Source organism: Ipomoea triloba, chromosome 5, assembly GCF_003576645.1.
Source record: "Ipomoea triloba cultivar NCNSP0323 chromosome 5, ASM357664v1".
NCBI classification, from domain to species: Eukaryota; Viridiplantae; Streptophyta; class Magnoliopsida; order Solanales; family Convolvulaceae; genus Ipomoea; species Ipomoea triloba.
The window spans coordinates 23685967-23706967 of NC_044920.1; the positions used below are offsets into that span (position 1 = coordinate 23685967).

A 21001-nucleotide genomic window follows, 5' to 3' on the forward strand; every position below is an offset into this window, starting at 1 on the left:
ACCTAGCTGAAAAGTAGCTGAAAACTGAAAAGCTATAAGTTCGAAGCTGAAATCTGAAGAGCTGTTAAGCTAGTTGTTATGCTTAAAAGTGTTTGGTAAAATTAGTTTTTTGATAAACTGATAAATGGAAAAAGACTAAAAAGGACATCTTCATACAATTTAAATAATTTTAAATTTAAATAGGTTTGTTTGTATATTAAAATATAAAATAATGAAATCAATATATGTAATTAAAATATAAAGTAAGAACATGTATTTGAAAATATATAAAGTAAAAAAAATGTTTATAATTCATAAGATTAGTTCATATAAAAATTAATGTTCAAACACAAATGTCAAACTGAAATTACAACCAAACATAATGAAAAGAAAATGTCAAAAGAGTTTTAATTAAAAAGGGTAAAGGATGTCATTTATTTAAAATAATAAGGATAAAGATGGAAAAAAGTTAAAAAGCTACTAGCTTATTTTTGAAAAGCTACCCCAAGTAGCGTTTCAAAATAAGCTCTTATTTTAAGCTACTAGCTTATTTTGGGAACATTACCAAACAGAGCTTATAGCTTATTAGTAGCTTAAAATAAGCTATAAGCTCCTAAATAAGCTCTACCAAACAGAGTCGATATCAGATTTACTACAGTGTTAGCTATGGTATGAATGTATAATATTGCACGTTGTATATAATTTTTTTTTTTAATTTGTACTACACTGATATCTCACATAAATATTATTGCACGTCACTCATTTTTCTACATACAACATTTGAATATTTGATATGTATGTATACCATTATGAGATTTTTTTTGACACTCAATATTCATTATGAGATTAATTCGAATTCAACTCAAAATGTGTCTACATAATTTAACTGTTATACGTTTTATGTTTTTTTACTACAAGCTATTAGGTTAAATATCGCTTGTGTATCATAATATCATACACAGGCACACAGCATCTCTTATAAGCAACTCTAAAAAGTAGGTTCAAACCTTTGATGTCCTGTCCCAAATACTTCAATATTATTCAAATAATTTAATTTAGGTTGTGGCTACATTAAGTATTTAAGTGCCTCAATAAGTAAATTGGGTGTTTCTTCAATTATTTTCTTGTCATTTATAATATTGTACTCATATAGTCCTCCTCTTTTTTTTTTCCTGATGTAACATTTCCTTTATTAAAAAAAAATAGAAAAAAAGTTCTTCCATGCATGGATTTTTATGTTGACACAAAGGTATTAGGAATAAAAACCTAAATTAGTTTGGTAATCACAAGGTTATAAGTTTGACTTTCAGCAGAAATAACCTATATAAACTCTTTTGGTTTGAGCCAATTAATTATGAGTAACCACTAATTTACCTCTTTGTGACTTTTTGCTGGCTAAAGTCATAAGGTGGGGTTAACCACGTTGATTTTATGACCGATTCAAGAATAAGATATAAACAGTACAATTGAGGGGGGAAAATAAGTAGACACAATATTTTTTTACGTGAAAATTGAAAGGTGAAAATTATGGGCATTTTTAGGCAATGTTAAGTCAAGATCCTTTTTTTTTTTTTGTAGGCAGCTTGTACATGAGCACATCAGATCGCTCTTTCTCCTTTTTCTTGCTAGAGAGTAGAAGTTTTTCCATCACATTATGCTTGTCCTCTTATAGAAAATTAACTGAAGAAAGGAAAGAAAAATGTTTACAAATTTAAAACTTTAAGCAACCTTCCTTAATTGAGTTTTAATTCCTTCCTTATGAGATTCCTTTCCTTAACTGAATTTGAGATGGGGTTTGAAATATGGTAATAAATCCTCCCATGACCAATCTATTTGCGATGCTAGCTAGGATTCTTGCTTCATTGTTGGTTGGGTTGACCACCACTGAGGTAAATTATTGTGTAGACCATGAATATAAGGTACATTTTTATTATACTAAAAGTATATTATTTTATAGTATTATAAAATAATGTACTTTCAGTACAAAAATAATGTATTCTAAAATAATATATTTTATATAAAAATAATATACTTTTATTATATTAAAAATGTACTTTTTATTTATGGTCGAAACATTTGCGCAATGGACGCGGACTTTCTCTAGTCCAGTCCTAATCTTTATTTGGGTTGACCGTGGTTGACAATTGGTGGGGTTGGGCGTACTTGATGAATGGGAGGGTAGCATGCAGATTGCAGAGTTGGCGACGATCGGAGTTTCATTAATGGATGCCGGCCGGTGGGGTAAAAATTAAAGAATTTAGGGGGCGTTTGGTTCACGGAATGTCAGATTACCTTAGGGAATGTTAGATTGCTGGGAATGTTAGATAACTGGAAATGTTAAATTCCTGTGTTTGGTTTAAAATTGAAGTAGGTAAATAAGACAAACGGAAATAAGATAAATTGATTAAAATTTCAAAAGCTCAATATTAAGAATAAGATAAGAGAATATGAGATTACCTAAGAAATCGGGGTGTATCTCACATTCCCTTCCAATAACTAAAAACCTCATTGGGAGGTTATGTTACATTCCCTAGGAATCTTAAGTAACTTAGCCAAACATATGAGAAATCTTATATTACCAAACAAATATAACCTTAGTTATCATATATAACTTGAACCAAACACCCCCTTAGGAATGTTTCACGTTATGCTGCCATTGACGCCACAATGCACTGCTTTTGCCAGCTCAATTATGCCATCCCTGCAACTTCATATTTTCATACAAACATTTAGGACAAGCGCTTATGACTGCATCATAATCCCAGCTGGACTTAACCCTTCATCGGTCTCCGCCCAATAATTCTCGTATACCACTGCTTAGGATCAAGGTTCAATTTTATTTCTTATATATTGTCACATTTTCGACTCTAGGAAGAAGTGATTTCTCTGTGGAAAGATGAAGTTCGGGAAGGAACTGGCTTCCCAGAAGGTTCAAGAATGGGGGGAAGCATACATGGATTACAACGATCTAAAGGGAGTTCTGAAAGATATTTCGAGATTCCGGCGGCGGAACGCGGCGGCGCAATCATCTGTTCCGGCGGCGGCGGAGACGCGCAAGAATTCGTTGAAGAGAAGGATGTCCATGTACCGGGCTTTCAGCGGGCTGACGAATCGAGGCACTCCGAGGAGCGATCATGAAGATGAAATTATACTGGTGAATGCTGTGGAGCAGGAAGGGATTGGAGGGGCGCCGCAGTATCAGACAATGTTCCTTATGTCCTCAGAAGCGGGAGGAGAATACGAGCTGGTGTTCTTCAGAAGGCTTGACGATGAGTTGAATAAAGTTGTTAGGTTTTACAGAGAAAAGGTGGAGGAAGTGAGGAAGGAGGCGGATGAGCTAAGCAAGCAAATGGATGCACTTATAGCTCTCCGCATCGTCGTAGAAATGCCATCGCTGGATATCAATGCCGACCAGACAACAGATTCTGCAGCCATTGAAGCTAATAAGTCACATATGGATGCCATACAAGAAATTGAGATGAGCGGTGAAGAGGTTATTGCAGGAATGGGTAATGAGAACGTAAGGATTATTGAAGAGAAGACGAGTAACAACTTCAGAGATTTCAGGCCTGCTCAGTTACACATGTTGTACGATGTAAGAGTCAACATCCAACCTGAAACTCCCATATCCACTTTGAAGAAAATTTTGAAGGCATCAAACTCTCAACTCAAGTACAGCCTGCCTGAGCTAAGGAAGGCTGAAGAAAGATTGAGAAAGGCATTCATGGAGTTCTATGGAAAGCTTAGACTTCTCAAGAGTTACTGGTGAGTAGTACGTGCATTATATTTTCTCATCACAATTATTTATGGAGTGGCTGTTTTTCCCCTGAATTCATTTTAAAAATCTGTTGTTTCTTGCACCAGTTTCTTGAACACATTGGCATTTTCCAAGATCATGAAGAAATATGACAAGGTATATATTTATATACATCCCCCCATTATCATATTGAGGCTAGTTTAGTCTAATTGCAACCTCTGCTCAGCTTTCATTTTGATGTTTGTATTGTATAGATCACTTCAAGGAAAGCTTCAAGGTCATACCTAGAGATGGTTGATAAGTCTTATCTTGGAAGCTCTGATGAGGTTTGTCTGCTTTTCATAAAATATATGGATATCGTTTTCAGATTAAGATTAGACCTGCAATGACATATTGCTTCTCTTTCCATCTTTCCATTCAATTCCCAGGTTAGTAGACTCATGGAAAGAACAGAAGCCACATTCATAAAGCACTTTGCCAATGGAAATAGAAGGAAAGGAATGAGTGTTTTAAGGCCTCATGTGAAGCGCGAGAAGCACAGAATCACATTTTTTCTTGGTGAGATTGTACATCAAACTAACTGAGTTAAATTATAAAGCAAACACTTGCTAAAGAGCCCTTCGGTTTTTGTCTTGCAGGCTTGTTCTCAGGCTGTTCAATAGCATTAGTTGCAGCTATTATTGTTTCTATACATGCTAGAAATCTTCTTCAACACAAGGGGAGTGATCAGTTTATGGAAAATATATTCCCACTTTATAGGTGTGCTTGCCTTAATTATGTGACATATGCAGTGTGTAAACTTTAACAAATTACTAATAATCTGCAATTTAATTATGTAGTTTATTTGTATTCATTGTCCTACATATGATCATGTATGCTGGGGACATATACTTTTGGAGGCGATACCGCATAAATTACCCCTTTATATTTGGCTTCAAGCAAGGATCAGAACTTGGTTATCGAGAAGTTCTCCTCCTTGCTTCAGGCATTTTTGTACTTGCTTTGGCTGCTGTTCTCTCGCACTTGGATATGGAAATGGACCCTGTAACAAGAAGCTATAAGGTGCTCACCGAGTCAGTTCCATTGATCCTGATTTCTGTAAGTCTAGTAGCCTAATTGCATTTTATCATTATATTGTGCTATGGAACTTCTATTTTGACCATAAAATAAAATTCTCTTATTTTGTCATTTCCAGGTTCTGCTAATAATAACATTCTGCCCTCTCAACATCGTGTATCGATCAAGTCGTTTCTTCCTCATCAGATGCGCCTGGCACTGCATCTGTGCTCCTCTTTTTAAAGTATGCCAATCTGCACTACATGTTTGAACAGACCATAAGAATCTTAATGTTAATGTTCAGACAATCTGAAATTTCCTGTTTTTACAGGTGACCCTGCCTGATTTTTTCTTGGCAGATCAACTTACCAGCCAGGTTTCCTCCTTTTAGCCTTAGATTCCATCAACCTTAATATAATGTCTACAAACATCATTAGCGTAACTGCTCTGATCTTATATTACAGGTTCAGGCCATCTGTTACTATGGATGGGGAAACTTCAGACAAAGAATAAACAAATGTCAGGACAGTGATGTGTATGAAATCTTTTATATGATTGTAGCAGCAATCCCATTCGTTGTTCGGTTACTTCAGGTATGCTAGCTAATAACAGGATATGTTAATTGCTAATTAAAAAGATTCAAGAACTCATAAATTGGCATGGGTGTTGATATATATGCAGTGCCTTCGTCGCTTGTTCGAGGAGAAAGACAATAGCCAAGGGCTGAATGGTCTCAAGTACTTCACAACAGTGGCTGCACTGGTGCTAAGAACACTGTATGAGCTAAAGAAAGGAACAACTCTGAAAGTCCTGGCAGCAGTCTTTTCAGGGATCACGACCATCACCAATACGTACTGGGACATTGTTAGAGATTGGGGTCTGTTGCAGAGGAACTCCAAGAACCCTTGGTTGAGGGACAAGCTCCTTGTTCCAAACAAGGCTGTCTACTTTGTTGCAATTGTAAGTGTAAAAAAAACATAATGAAAATGGCAGTCTGTTTTCTTGAAATCTTCATGTTCAATTCTTTGCTGTCCAAATGCAGGTGGTGAACATCATTTTGAGGCTGGTATGGATGCAAATGTTTCTGGATTTTAGTGATTCATTCCTCCATAGGAAAGCCATTGTTGCCATTGTTGCCTGTCTGGAAATCATCCGCCGCGGCATTTGGAACTTTTTCAGGTTAGTGTATATATAGTCACATATGACAAGGAAAACATTGTGAATATGAGATTATTGTTGAGAAGGTTTGGTAATGGCGTCTGGTTTTTTTGAGTGTTCAGGTTGGAGAATGAGCATCTGAATAACGTTGGCAAATATCGAGCAGTCAAGTCTGTGCCATTGCCGTTTAACCATGAAGTAGACAAGACCATATAATTAACTATTTGTTTTTTGATTAATGGTCTGACGAAGTATATGTGAGGAGATAAATCACGGTAACTCAGTAGCTCAGCAGACAGGGTCAAATGTAGTAGTTTGTTATTATTAAGTATGTGGAGAAGATAAATCACGAAAACTTAGTAGCTCAGCAGACAGGGTCAAATGCCATAGTTTGTTATCATTGATTTTGCTGACACACAGTAGTGCTTAATTTAATAAGAGGTAGTGATGTTTATCCATTGCTTTTTTTTTTCTTTCTTCAATCAAATTTGAACACAAGTGAAAATAAAAGCTGAGAGTAGAAATTTGGAGTCGGTATAATATTTTTCATAGAGTAGCATTAACATTTTTAGTGTCACGTCTCCCTAACAAATGATGTGACACGTAAACTTATATCATATTTAATTAATATTTAAAAATATCTAATAACGTAGCATGTCAATTCATATTGTATTTTATTAATATTTATTTAAAAATAATTGCATGTTAGAACAATTGAACTATCCATATGAATCTAATAGTTACATGTTCAGACAATCTGAAATTTCATGCTTTTTTTTACTGAGTCTGTGCCCCTGCCATTTAACCATGAAGTAGACAAGAGATTATAGCTACTTTTTTGGAAAAAAAAAAAAAAAAAGTAGCTACTTGATGATGTTTTTTAACTAGAAAACCACCGCAACTGCCCAAGAATATGCACTGAGTAAACCCCGCCTTTTGACCGTAACTAAAAAGGGACCACAATGAAATAAATCAGCCTGAATTGCCAATAGCTGACATGCTCAAACAAGAACCGCATTGTGACAATAACTCGCAAAGGACCACAAGTAGATAAACCAACCTAGGTTGCTCATAGTTGACCAATGACCGGCTCAAACCAAGAAGGCTAATAGACCGCTCCTATTACGAGTCGAACTTAAAACTTTATGGTTACCGAGCCAAGACTAACTTGATTGGGCATGTATTTTAAATTAATTAAACAGTATATCTAACATTTCACTAATCTTTTAGTCATGGTTAAGCTGTTCCCAAAATTAGGCAATTATATTCACTGAACAGAGATACAAGGGATCAAATAAAGGTCCTTCACTATTTATTCACAGCCAATTAGTTAAAAAGAAGAAAAAAAAATAGTGTGCCACCCCAGAGAATTATGGCATTGGGTTATTATACTGTAATGGTGAGCACTTATTGCAAAGAACTAAAAAGACTGTTTCAGCTTAAAAAGTAAAACACACAGGGAATTCTATTTGGGGGAATGGGATACCTCGGCTTCCTGTACTTTGGAAGTTGCCATTCTTAATTAACAATATTAATTTACTTGCCAATTGATATTTGAAACTGCCATATAATGAATTAGGAAATTAAATAATGAAATATATATATCTCTCATATTCCCTATCATTGTATTCACATCCAATCAATACAATATTCAGTTCTCATCTGGTATTAGCTAGCCTAGATTTCTTTCCTCATGGCTGACGAATCTGTGAATTCTTCGGTTGCTCATCACTTTGTGAACACTGTTAACATTAAATTGACGAATACAAATTTCTTGTTATGGAAGACCAAAGTTGTTCCGTTCCTTCGCAGTCACGAGCTTATGGGTTTCGTTGATGGTACAAATCCTTGCCTTAATGCGTTTCTTTCTGGAGCAACCGCGGCCCAACCCAATCCACTGTATGCTTCTTGGGTGCGTCAAGATCAAGCTGTGCTTAGTATGCTGATTTCGTCGCTGTCACCGGAGGGCATGCATCTTGCTATTGGTCGCAATACTTGGCGAGCTTTGTGGTTGACTGTCGAGCAGGCGCATGCCTCGTTCATGAGAGTCGGAATTGCTGTTGTTTCCGCTTATGTTGTCATTATAACTTTTCTTGTTTGTAAAAGTATGCTTTATTCTGCATTAATAATTTAATAGTTTACATCCATCTTATTTAATAATATATATATATATATGAATTTAGACCCAAATAGTGGAGTAATTTTTAAAAAGACTAGTAATTTGCGTTGCACGGAATGGATTTGTTATAATATTTTAAGAATATTTAGATCGATATACAACTATATAAATTATAATATTGAATATTATATAGCGCGATTGATGAAATTGGTTGGATTAGTTATGTTTTTTTTTTTCTTTTTTAATGTTTTCCTTGCTTGAATTAGAACAAATAATTGTCTGGTACACAAATAATTTTTTTATTATATATTTAGATAATAAAAATAAAGTTGAAATTATAAAAAATTCTAATATTGAACGTGTATAATTTTTTGATTATAAGATTAGTACAAATGTATTACTCAATTAATTGAATAATATATAACTTGTTTGTTTACAATTATTTTAATTGAATAATATATAACTTGTTTGTTTACAATTATCTTAAAAAGATCGATACATAATATGACTTATGTAATTCTATTATTACTAAAATAAATATGGGAAAAATGAGAAATAATTTAATCATAATTATTATAAAAATAAATTCAATGACCAATGTTTAGTTTAATTACCATAATAATTATTAGACAATTATTATTAGTCAATTACACTAATATATGTGCAATTATACTTTTATAACTTAAGTATATTCATTTTCACCATATCGCATTTAGTATTTTCTTCATCCTCCATGTTTGAATGAATTAATTGTAATTATTATAAAAAAAATCTAACAATCCATGTATAATTAAAATTTTTAAAGTTTAAATAATTTAAAATTTTTAAATTTTAAATAATTTAAAATTTTCAAAAAAAGTGTAATTATTTTTTTTAAATAATTTTCAGTCAATTAGTAATATCCTTTTCCTTGTCCAATTTGCCTAATTTCTGTTTCTTTTTCCATTACGACCTTTTTATATTTTCAATCAATTAGTAAAATCAATTTTCTTTTTTCATTTTATCTTTACTATTGTTTGGACGGGAATTTCACAAAGGATGGTTTATTTTTATTAATAGTAATACAAATATAGAAGTATAGATAATTATTCGAATTATTATTATTGGTGTGTATAATACACCAAAATAAAAAAAAATGTAAACAAAATATGTACCATCTATATGGAAGTTGGTCAAAATAGATAATAAATATTACGTAATATAAATATTGTAATATATTAGTAAAAATATTCTTACCATATACAGTAAATAGTTATTAAAAAAAAAAAAACTCTTATGAACAACTGATAAGTATTTAACATATATTTAATAATATTTAGTAAATATACTCTTACCGTATTTAACATAACTTTAATTTGTTTATTTTCTTTAATATTTTTATGACTTTTAAATTTAAATTTTTATATCTAATAATATTTTGATGTAGTTTACAAATATTTAAATTTTATATAGTAAAACTTGACTAAACTAAATATTGTAAAAATATGCAGAATTTGCAAACAATAATATTACCAATTATATTATAGAATACCATGCATAATATTACCAATTATGCTATTATGTTATTACCTAATTAATATGTCTTTTTTATACGGTATTATGTTATTATGGTAATACATGAATATAGAAACAATATTTTCAATTAATAGATATTAGTTAATTTGCATTTTACATTTTTTTATCGGATAAGCTTTATTAATTATTTTATTAATAAAATATTTAATTAATTGAGAACAAAAATTTGGGCGGAAAAATGAAATAGAATGGTACTTTTAAAGTGAAATACGGAATGAGTAAATGACAAATCTATCAATCATAACATTCAATTATTTTGCTAATAAAAAAAGGATTAAATTTGTGAGATAATTTCAATCTAAAAGTTAAAGACAAGACAAGAGATGAGAAGATAGGGAATTGATGGAACATGATACTATGAAATCAAATCATTGTATAACAGAACAGCACGTTGCGGAATTGATGGAATCATTGTTTTTGGGTGACGATCGAACCCTTTGCAAAATTACTATCCTGTGTGTGCACAAAGTAAATTATATTCTAATGTAATAACCAATAAATTACATAAAATACAAAATTGCATTAGAAAAATATATACGATGTACTTTTAAATTATACTTCCTCATTTTATTTCATGATGTGGGTTTCAATAAAAGTATTTACACCAATGATATGTGAGAAAGTAAAAAGTGGAAAGTAATAACAAAAATGCATATATTACTATTGTACAATTACCATGGAGATGATGGAGTCAAAGATTCTTGTTGGCCAAACCTTGTCATTTATTGTGCGAAATTCAACTTTATTTTTGGTTAAAATCTGTAGTGCCAATGCCAAGTTGACCATATATAAATAGTAACACCAAACGTTTACGGTATGCGCAAAATTTTAAAAATAATTTAAAAATAGAAGGAATTATTTTTCAAAAGAAGAATGAATGAAATAGTGTTTGGATGAGAAGATGGAAAATAATTGAAAATGAAAAAGTTATTAAAATTTCTAACTTTATAAAGAAACTTTTTTAAAAACAAAAAGTTGTACTTTAAAAGTGAGAAAGTGTCACTTTTACGGCGTTTGGTCAGAGTGAATTACAATTCTTTTCTCATTTAATTCCCACATAATTCCAAATGCAATAAAATTCCTTCGTTTGGTTGGATGGAATTGTAATTCCACGGAATTGCAATTTCCTCATTTTCATGGAATTAGAATCCCATGGCCTCCTAAGGGATTTTAATTCAATGGATTTTAGGAAGAAAAAAATATAGTCTTGAGACAAAATTTCCCTCCTTTTTTTAACCTAAAATGGATACATCACTTTCTATTCTAAATTATAGCGCGTATTATTCTTCGACTTCTCTCTGTGTATGTTCATTTAATTTAAATCTTTATATGTAACAACTATTCAAATTTTACATTTTTTATATGCGTTATTTATATACAACAACTTTCGTTTTCTTTGAATTCGTTATATGCATAACTCTTCAAATTTTGCATTCTTTATATGCCACAACTCTAACAATTTGTGAATTAGTTTGTTAATTATAAATAGTAATAATAATAATAATAACAACAACAACAACAACAACAACAACAACAATGGACATTTTGGACTTTATACTATTTATTCCCTCTCAATTCCCATTTATACCAAACATTGGATTTGAAATTCCTAGTCATTTTATTCCTGCCAACCAAACACTAGAATTTAAACTCCCACTTTATTTCGGCATTATTCTTTTCCCATGGAATTGCAATTCTTTTCCCACTTAATTCCTTCCATCAAACCAAACGCCCTATTAGTTCTTTCAAATAGGAGGTCACATGTTTAAACCATAACATTGAGAAAGTATATATGGACATACTCTACATCCAATAATAATTACATATGTCAATTCGAGTAACGTATCAATTAAAATGCAAGTAGACATACATTCCAAGATAATACAAATGTAAATATTTAGTCTTACTCTAATTCAATCCTATTATTAATCCAACTAGATCCCAGATCATGCTTGGGGCATGTCTTGAAACATCACACAATTCAATGGCATTTAACTTTCAACTTCTTTCGTCTCAATAGTCAGAGTAAACGAATATATTTAATTTTGATTGTAGCGTATACCGATACACCGCTATATATGTATGGCCTTGGGTTATTATACTGTAATGGTGAGCACTTATTGCAAAGAACTAAAAGACTGTTCAGCTTAAAAAGTTAAACACAAAGGGAATTCTATTTGGGGGAATGGGATACCTCGGCTTCCTGATTCATTTCTTCGTCGTCCTGAGAGGCAGACGAGTTCTCTGCAGTTATGGAGCCTGTACTGTCGTTATCTTGATTCCCCAAGAGAGATGAAAACGACAGTGGATTTGAAGTTGAGCTCGCCTTTCTTAGGCCTTGTATAGCTTTTATTGCAGCAAGTGTGCCCCGATATATGTCCACATTCTTTTCCCCGAGCTGCAGTGTAGTGTCTGGGGAGATGGTGGAAGCATTTGAAGAGGAAGCTTCTGCGTGGTCGTGTGCAGCGGCCGTGGATTCGATAACTTCTGCTTCCAGAGGAAAGAGAAGCTCGAGATTTGCCTCACACTCGCGTACTAATCTGGTAAGAGGTTCGGTTGTGAAGAAGGGCTGATGAACAGCAAACTGCGTAAAAGGTAGACGTAGCAACCCCCCAGTTCGTTTATCATACTTTTTCAGAATCTTCATAAGACCTGGTGATCATGCAAAAACATGTTTCAGAAATACACCAAGTCACTAAAGGAAAATGCTAAGTATAGTCTCATCGAGTATTACTTCCACCACGTGGCCTACATTGATTGGGCGAAAGGGAAAGAAAAAGGGAGAAAAAAAATACATTTGCCACTCTCTAGGGCGAATGATCAATCAACAATCAGGGAGTAACGCTAAACACTAAAACGGTAAAATAGTTGAGTCACAAGGTCCTCTAATAAGCAAATTAGACATAGATCGGGATAAGGAAATATCAACTTTACCTGCAAAATTCAAGGAGCTATAATTCTGAAGTAGAAGCATCTGCCCATGTATGGCAACAAAGTCTTTACGTATATCCATCATTTCTTCACTCTCTGATGTGGAAGCTACATCTCTTCCACTCTTCTCTTTCACCCGCTCAATTCTTTCCTTCAATTCCTATACCAACAACGCTTGAATTTTAAAATTCAAGAAGATTCTACATTTTCACCAGTCGGTGCTACACAACATTTTTAAGTGCAAAACCTTATTAAGCAAATGGCATTAAACATTACAGATACATGTAATCAATGAAAACCCCTTAGTTGCTTCACAACATTGTCAAGGACATCAGAACAACTTACGTAAGAACATCATGGCATAAAGGAAATTAAGAGGCTCTAACAAGAACCTCACAGTGCAAAGTAGGTTAGTCAAACATACTGCATACATTTCACCGCATCAATCTTCATAGTAAGCAAGACAGCTATATTATTGCCTGACAACATTGTTAATATTACTCTGTATTATCAGTTTGATACTTTATTAATTTGAAAGATTAGTATCAAGATTTTATGACTACAAATTCTTTCATGACCACAATAGCAGTTTGTCCATGCTTTCAGGGAAATCAGGCTTCAATTCATAGCCACTGTTGGTGTAAACCCACAGGAGCTCACAAAAGAATTATGACTCTTTATGCATACTAATTTATTGGTACATTGCATTTAACCAGAAAACATCAGAAGTAGTTTATAAGCATTCCGTCCTATAATGTTAGATTGGGTTAAGAGACAAATGGCGACTTCTGGCTATGTGATTGGCTCTTCTTATAATTTATTCCACATAGTGAAGAAAAGAAAATTCTAATAAACAAGCAGGCTAAAGCAGCTTTGAAGTAGTGAAATCATAGCCGGATAGTGCCAAATGGAACTACGGTGATGTAGTTGAGATGCCATATGCCATTGTTGCACATTGCTACATGTGTCATGAATCAATATTCACATAATATTGACTAGATATTCACATTACTAGGAATAAGTGTATGTTGACACGGTCTAGACTCATATTTACGTATACTAAATGTTCATCACATGTATTAACCGTTCACATGCTATGAACTGCTAATAAACTTGTTGATAACATTCATTCATATAAATCAAATCTTCACCACCAGGGCACATAATGTTGTGTCTATTGAGTGCCTTGATGTACAATAGAATTTGCACGAGAAACGTTAAGCAGACCATGTATTTTCAATTTTCTTAATAGAAACTGAGAATATGCTGCAGAGATGCTTTGATTATACTCCAGCATAATCAAAGAATATTCTCCGGATGGATATTTGATACCTTTAATCTGTCACTTTACTCCTATATATATACACCACATCCAATTTCAAAGGAACAGGAACACTCATTCGAATGTTCTTACTTCGTACTCCTTACTCCTTTTCAAACATACGAATTCCTAAATTCCTCATTCTCTACATTATCACAATTTCTTAATAACCATCTTCCTTTAGATTTTGCATTTACGGTTCGATTTACAGTCTCAATTAGAGCCCACTGCATGTGTTTCCTCATCCCTTCATCTTCTTGTTAAGTTATAAACCAACTTTCTTGCCCTTGCCCACAATTCACAATCCAAAACCAACTGAACTGCCCGTGCGGGCTATAAACCAACTTTCTGTTTAGCTTACTCACTGCACTCATCATATGGCATGCCAGTATGCCACCATTTTAAAGGTACTTGCTTTTTCTAAGATAGCAACCACTCAACCAGAGATACCGAGATAGTGAGCACATACTAAAATTATCTGCAAAAAACCCTTTGATTCTTCCTTCCAATCTCAATCCAAGTTGCATAAATCTCAATCAGATGCAGACTTACCAGCAATTAAAAAGTGGCTGGAGCCTACAGTTTCCACTACTGAATAATGAATCAATTAACAAAGTGCTGATTATGTTGCCAACAATAAACACATGAAATTTACAGAGAAAGCAAAAATTGAAGGAAAAAGGAAACCTGGAAGCGAATAATGAATTCTTCCTCTTGCTCAACGTAGAAATCGTTAAACTTTTCGAGGTCTTCAGTGAGTAGTCTGATGAACCAGTCATGCAGCTCCGAGTGCGGCGGTGGCTGGAAGCTATCGTCGGCGGCGGCGGCGGCGGAAGGATGGGCGGGGAGGGACTTGAGAAGCTTCTTCAAGGGTTTGTAGCGCAAGTATTTGTCCCTCCATTCCGGAAGGGTATCCTCCAAGTGTACCTTGAACTCCTTCCCGAACTTCATTCAATCAAACAAATCAAACAGGAAAATGAAACAACACAGTGAACAAATTATCCGATTTTTACTTTGATTGTAGAACAGTGTATGAATTCATTCAATTCTATATTTTTATTTTTTTTTTGCATAAATCTATTATCTGTTCTTGTAATAAACAGAATTTCATGAAAAGATTTTTTTTTTTAATTGTAATTTTTCTGGGACTTGTCAGAGGCTCAGAGCAAGTATTCTGTTCTGTATTCCTCGAATAAATATCAAGAGGTGAAATGGAGGTTGGATTTACTTTGGCCTTTCTACTTTTGGTTTGGGAATTTTGTATTATTTTCTCATAAAAATTTCTTTTTTAAAATAATCAAATAGCTCATCAAACTATATAAAAAAAGGGTTTATTATCGACATAATTTTTTTTTTTTTTTTGCAAGCAACATAACTTATTAACTATAGCACAATTATCAATTTAGTCATTGACTATTTTTTTTCTTAATTAAGTCTTTCAACTTTAAAAATATTAACTAATTTGATCTTCCATTTGTTTTGCTCGGTTGGCACCTTTATGACGATCAAATCCCGATGATAGCCATTGCCTCTTTGAGCTACAACAAATAGAGAAAGTATATTGAACAGATATTGTCTTGCAATAGAGTCGGTAGTACTAAAAAAAATACATTAACTTTCAATTGATGTTATTAAATTGATAATTTTGTCAAATTGTTACAATTAAGCCAATTGCTACTCCAGTACTCCCACCCATCATTATTCCATTAACCATGGTCCACACATTTGTGTAAATCATAAATACAAAGTATGTTTTCAATATATTAAAAGTACATTATTTCTATTCATAAAGTACATCATTTGAAAGTATATGATTTTTTTATATATAATCAAATAATGTGCATTGAATACACAAATAATACATTTTTAATATATTAAAAATGTATTGTATTTATGGTTCACATAGTTATGTGGGTCATGGTCTGCACAATATTTTGTTCTCCCACTACCTCTATACTGGATCCGCCCAACAACCCCTATAAGTAAATGCGTTTAATTGTAACTTTTTTAAATATATAATATAACTATTTTTTAATATATAATTTAAGCACTTATTTGACAATTTTTTTTCTTAATACGACATAATAAATATTATAAAGTCAGGAATAAAGTTAATCGCATATATTTTGTCTACATCACATAAATAGCATATATTATAAGCAAGTGATGGTCTGGTGGATGCTAGCAAAAGGTTCATCAAACGTTTGCAATCGATAAAATGATTTGACTTTTTCTTTATGGTATAAAATAATCAATTTAAAATAACCCACGATCTCCCAGAATGTCACAAGTAACTAATTATAATACAGTAATTTATATTGTACTTTTTTTTTTCTTTAAGAATGATGTACCTTAAAAACCTTGTGCTAGTTTGTAACGGTTTTGAAGTTAACATTATCAAGTATTGTTGTAGGGTATTGTAGTTTTATAAGGCAGCGGTATCAATAGTTCTTGAAGAGTTTACTCAATTATGAATGTTTGGACAGATAATGTCACATATGAGGTATGTGTAATATGTGGAAAAATTTGGGAAGTGGGTAAGGAAGAAATGAGAGGAACATCAAAATATTACTGTTTTATACCACTCCATCAGAGGGTTTGCTGATAAATTTGTATTTGCATCTAAAAGATAATTTCCTCTTAACTTACGAGTTAAAGTTACAGGTAATATTTATCCCTCTCTCATTAAATGAGGGAGGTATTTGCATAAAGATTTCTACACTTCTCTAGGTGTTAACTATTGAAATTTTTAAACAAAAATGACATTTTAAGTGTATATTTTGTGGTATAAACATATGTGGGTACACATTCGATTTGGGTCGAATCAAAATAGATTCTAGTTCTTTGAAGTAAGACAAAAAAATTTATATATTGTACACACAAAACAAATAATGAGCGAATGAGAAATTGATTCTCAAAGTAAGACACGTTTGAGTTGAAAATGAAGGTGGAAAAACTTGGAAGTAGATTTTGTCTCACGTTGGATTGGAAGTAAGTTTCACTTTGCAATTTGCACTAGTATATATATAATTTCCTTTTTAAATAAGTTTGAATTGTATAGTCTAGACGCACTCTCTCACGCAGACCTACGCACACGAATGTCATTCGGAAGTGGACTACAAGAGCATGATCTGAACCACTGTAAGATGGAATTATATTCCCACAAGTAAATTTTACCCAGAAATACTATTCGAGTGTACTGTTATGAAATCTGGTTAATTCTAATAAGTTTTTAGAATTAATTTCTATTAATTTCAATTTAACTTTTTGAATTAACAGTTATAGCGGGCCAAAGATCGTGTGGTCAAGTGGCATCTGATTTACACTCTCACATGAATGGGAGTGGGTTCGAGCCTCAGTGAATACGACTGTAGCTATAAACAGAGCCTCATATATTAAATGTTACTCTGTCTCATTTTACCTGTCATATTTACTATTCATTGGTCAAAATAGTATGTAATTCGAAATGTGCCTCATATATTAAATGTTACTCTGTCCCATTTTACCTGTCATATTTACTATTCTTTTTTTGCTTATTTTCTTTAGTAATTTTTTATTATTTTTAAATTTAATTTTTTTGTGTTTAATAGTACTTTTAATGTAGTTTCTAAATATATAAATTTTATATATTAATGCTAAACTTAATAATATGAAAAATTGGATTAAAAATTACTTCAGTCAAGCCTCGTTAAATGAACCAGACAACCATTTTGGAACGGAGGTAGTATTATTTATTTCTATATAGTATGTAATTCGAAATGTTCTCCTTGTGTTCTATAATTTGCTGAGAATAATATAGTATGTTACAGCAAATCGGTTTTAAGGATAATGTGTGATAACCAATCCCTGACTACTTTGGATTCCAAAGAATGTACGCTAAGGGGTATTGAATCGGTTTTAAGGATAATGTGTGATATCCAATCCAATCCTCCTTGACTACTTTGGATTCCAAAGAATGTACGCTAACATGGCGTTTGGTTGGGATGAAAGAATTAAGTAAATTATACCAATCAGAGTCTACATTGCATTATAAATCCTGATTCATAAATAATAACCTTCAAATTCTGTATCTTAGTTGACACGTTCTATACCAAACATTAACTATAATTTTGATTCTGATTTTTGATGTGTAAACACTTGAACCAAACACACCTATAATTTTATATGACATATCTAATTATGTCGGATATCATTTGATATTAGTATTATACCTTATATAATAGAAAGAGACATGAAGGAATGGGTGTTTTCCTATTTTGTTTTATTTCATGTTTCAGTTAAGAATCTTTTGTTGTTTTGTCAAAAAAAAAAAAAAAAATTTTTAACTGAAAAATGAAAAAAAAAAAAAAAAATTTTTAACTGAAAAATGAAAAAAAAAAAAAAAAATTTTTAACTGAAAAATGAAAAAAAAAAAAAAAAATTTTTAACTGAAAAATGAAAAAAAAAAAAAAAAATTTTTAACTGAAAAATGAAAAAAAAAAAAAAAAATTTTTAACTGAAAAATGAAAAAAAAAAAAAAAAATTTTTAACTGAAAAATGAAAAAAAAAAAAAAAAATTTTTAACTGAAAAATGAAAAAAAAAAAAAAAAATTTTTAACTGAAAAATGAAAAAAAAAAAAAAAAATTTTTAACTGAAAAATGAAAAAAAAAAAAAAAAATTTTTAACTGAAAAATGAAAAAAAAAAAAAAAAATTTTTAACTAAAAAAAAAAAAAAAATTTTTAACAAAAAAAAAAAAAAAAAAAAGAAGAATCTTTTGTGTTGTTTAGATAGTGCATTCTTTTAAAAATAAAAGTAATAATAAAATAAAATTCAGGATAATTTTGGTGGACGGCGATGGCGATAATCAACCTACCACCAACAAAGCTTTAGAATATCTTCAAAAGGATAGGGACAAGTGATAAAATGGAAAATGGCCGTCTGCATCATTTTTTTTTTCTTTTGTGTTTCTTAAAAAAAGAAACTAATAATTAAATATGTTTAGTTTTGTTCTTTTTAATAAATATTCCTTTCATAAAGTGAGTATGAAATAAAAGAAGTTTTTTAAAAAAGTTACCTATGTAAAATTTGACAATAATCTGGTATGGGTTGCATAAGAAACGAATTTGAAAATGCAAAAATATACCGTGTAAAACTAAAAATGCACACGTTATGCCCGCATAGGCAGCTTAGTGGTTTTTAGGTAGCAAATTATGGACAAATTTCATCTGTGCGAGTCGATTATTTCGTGGACCATAATCAATTTTTATTGGGTGGCACAAAGATTCAGACTCATAGCCTCTTGCGCGGGATTGATTATAATGTCAAATTGATCTTTTTTCTGAATACTACTAACTCTATTACATTGAAATATCTGTTTATGTATACTTTCTCAACCTATTGAAGCGAGTTAATACCACCTCCACTGAAGCTCGATCTCATGATAGAGTCAGTACATGTCATTTGAGCACAAGGTACTTGACAATTAAAAAATTAAGTTAATAGTCGAATTTCACATTTATGTTTATATATTATATATAGAGTATATGCTTAACAATGGTGGATTGAGCGTCATAACCCAATTATTTCCTAATGGGCCACTCACAAAACTCAATGGGCTCAGTGAGCCCAAAAGGCTGAATCAAAGCGCTAGGGCTTCCATAGCATTCCAGCTTCCCTTTAAATAAAACCACATCATCTTCCTCCTCCTCCATAAACATCGCAACTCCCCGTCGGCACAATCTCCTCCCTGCCGCCGTTCTGAGCAAAATCAGTCGTAGGCTCGTAGGTTCCTAGGCTATTTCTTTGCTAGTCAATCCATCAAAATAATGCACAGTACGAAGGCTTCTGCGGCATTAATACCTATCGCCCAGACGCCTAATTTTTCAGAGTGCAAAAACCGACGTTAGGGCTTCGCTTTGCAGCTTCGACTCCTCTTCCATGTCGTTGCTGCCTGTTATGCCCTCACATCTCTTTTCATTCATCTTTATATAATGATTTTAGCAGAGATTGTGATTTACAGTATGGATTTGTTTAATTCTGATTATTTTTATTTTTTTTGGGGGGTGAAATTTGGGGAAATAAATCATGCGTATGTCCCAGAATGAAGATTTGGAGGAGGGGACGCCCATGTGCTAATTTATTACGCAAGAAATTAATGCTCTTTTTTTACGTTTGCCGAAGGATCCATCGTTGTTAACTGTGGTGTCTGCAGATTGTGTGTACTAGGGCTCTTATCGTCAACATTTCTGACAGCCTGGCCTAATTAAATTCACTCAATTTTGCAAAAAAATTTCCTTTTTTTTTTATAATGGAAAATACAAACAGTTGATTCTTTTTCATTAATGCTCATGAGTTTTGAAGGAAATATTATTTCTGTGGCCCATTCATGTCTGGGACTTGGCGACTTGCCCATTAACCTATGTGCAACTAATAGGAAACTAGCCTCACTCCGGCTGTAACCTACCATAGGCTTTGGTTGCGATATGGTTTGTTTGAGTTAGAATAGCTCATAATAGTCTTGTTGGTTTTTATGACTATAGCAGTTGTTGGCGGGTCAATGCATCAATTGGGAACTCTTTATAAGTTCTAGTTTTTGTGCAATTGTGAACTCTTTATAAGTTCTATAGTTTTAGTGGTTATCATTAATGACCTATATTTTTTTAATACTAGTGACTTTGTTACAATGTAGTATGTGTTCATAGCTACTTTCTCAACATACTGTAGCACAAAGGGTCAACAGTGTGGCTTGAATCCACTCATAACATCCATGTCCAATCTTAATATCTATGTGAGAGTGTAAATCGGGACATCGGGTGTCACTAAATCAAAAGATCTTTGGCATTAATGACCTATGTTAATTGTAGATTAATTCTTGAAATATAAAGCAATTAAGTAACTAATCTCCTTAGTGGTGCGATAAATTAAAATCAATCTAATGTTCCAATTGTACTTATCGTAGTCTAACCAACTTGAACTGAGGTTGGATACTAAATCACTTGAGCATTTGAGTTGAGGTCAGATGGATACCAAATTACTTGTATCAATTGATCACGTGTAATAATACATTTAAATGATTGTGGTTGAGGACTTATTGTGAAATTGACCTTATGTGATTTATCTCTTTT

The 21001-nt window shown here is 32.3% G+C and overlaps 2 protein-coding genes across 2 annotated transcripts; one reads left to right on the plus strand and one right to left on the minus strand.

Annotated features, from left to right (window-relative positions):
- Positions 1–2875: 2875 nt before the first annotated feature.
- LOC116020839 (phosphate transporter PHO1 homolog 3-like) lies at positions 2876–6166 on the plus strand. Its single transcript, XM_031261390.1, has 12 exons — positions 2876–3744; positions 3844–3892; positions 3991–4062; positions 4165–4294; positions 4375–4495; positions 4576–4834; positions 4932–5036; positions 5124–5168; positions 5257–5385; positions 5474–5752; positions 5835–5971; positions 6073–6166. Exons 1-12 carry the CDS (start codon positions 2876–2878, stop codon positions 6164–6166), a joined length of 2289 nt encoding a protein of 762 aa, XP_031117250.1.
- A 5321-nt stretch (positions 6167–11487) lies between these two features.
- LOC116018979 (SPX domain-containing protein 4) lies at positions 11488–14984 on the minus strand. The gene is made up of 3 exons (XM_031259034.1): positions 14584–14984; positions 12579–12735; positions 11488–12296 (listed from the first exon to the last, which is right to left on the minus strand). The coding sequence occupies exons 1-3, from the start codon at positions 14845–14847 to the stop codon at positions 11818–11820; spliced, it is 900 nt and encodes a 299-aa protein (XP_031114894.1). The 5' UTR covers positions 14848–14984; the 3' UTR covers positions 11488–11817.
- Between the last annotated feature and the right edge of the window lie 6017 nt (positions 14985–21001).

Coding starts and splice junctions, on each gene's coding strand:
- LOC116020839 (XM_031261390.1), top strand. CDS start 2,876: ATGAAGTTCGGGAAGGAACTGGCTTCCCAGAAGGTTCAAGAATGGGGG. Junction 4,063..4,164: donor ATCTTGGAAGCTCTGATGAG/GTTTGTCTGCTT, acceptor TTCAATTCCCAG/GTTAGTAGACTCATGGAAAG. Junction 5,169..5,256: donor CAGATCAACTTACCAGCCAG/GTTTCCTCCTTT, acceptor CTTATATTACAG/GTTCAGGCCATCTGTTACTA.
- LOC116018979 (XM_031259034.1), bottom strand. CDS start 14,847: ATGAAGTTCGGGAAGGAGTTCAAGGTACACTTGGAGGATACCCTTCCG. Junction 12,736..14,583: donor AATTCATTATTCGCTTCCAG/GTTTCCTTTTTC, acceptor TTGTTGGTATAG/GAATTGAAGGAAAGAATTGA. Junction 12,297..12,578: donor TAGCTCCTTGAATTTTGCAG/GTAAAGTTGATA, acceptor CATGATCACCAG/GTCTTATGAAGATTCTGAAA.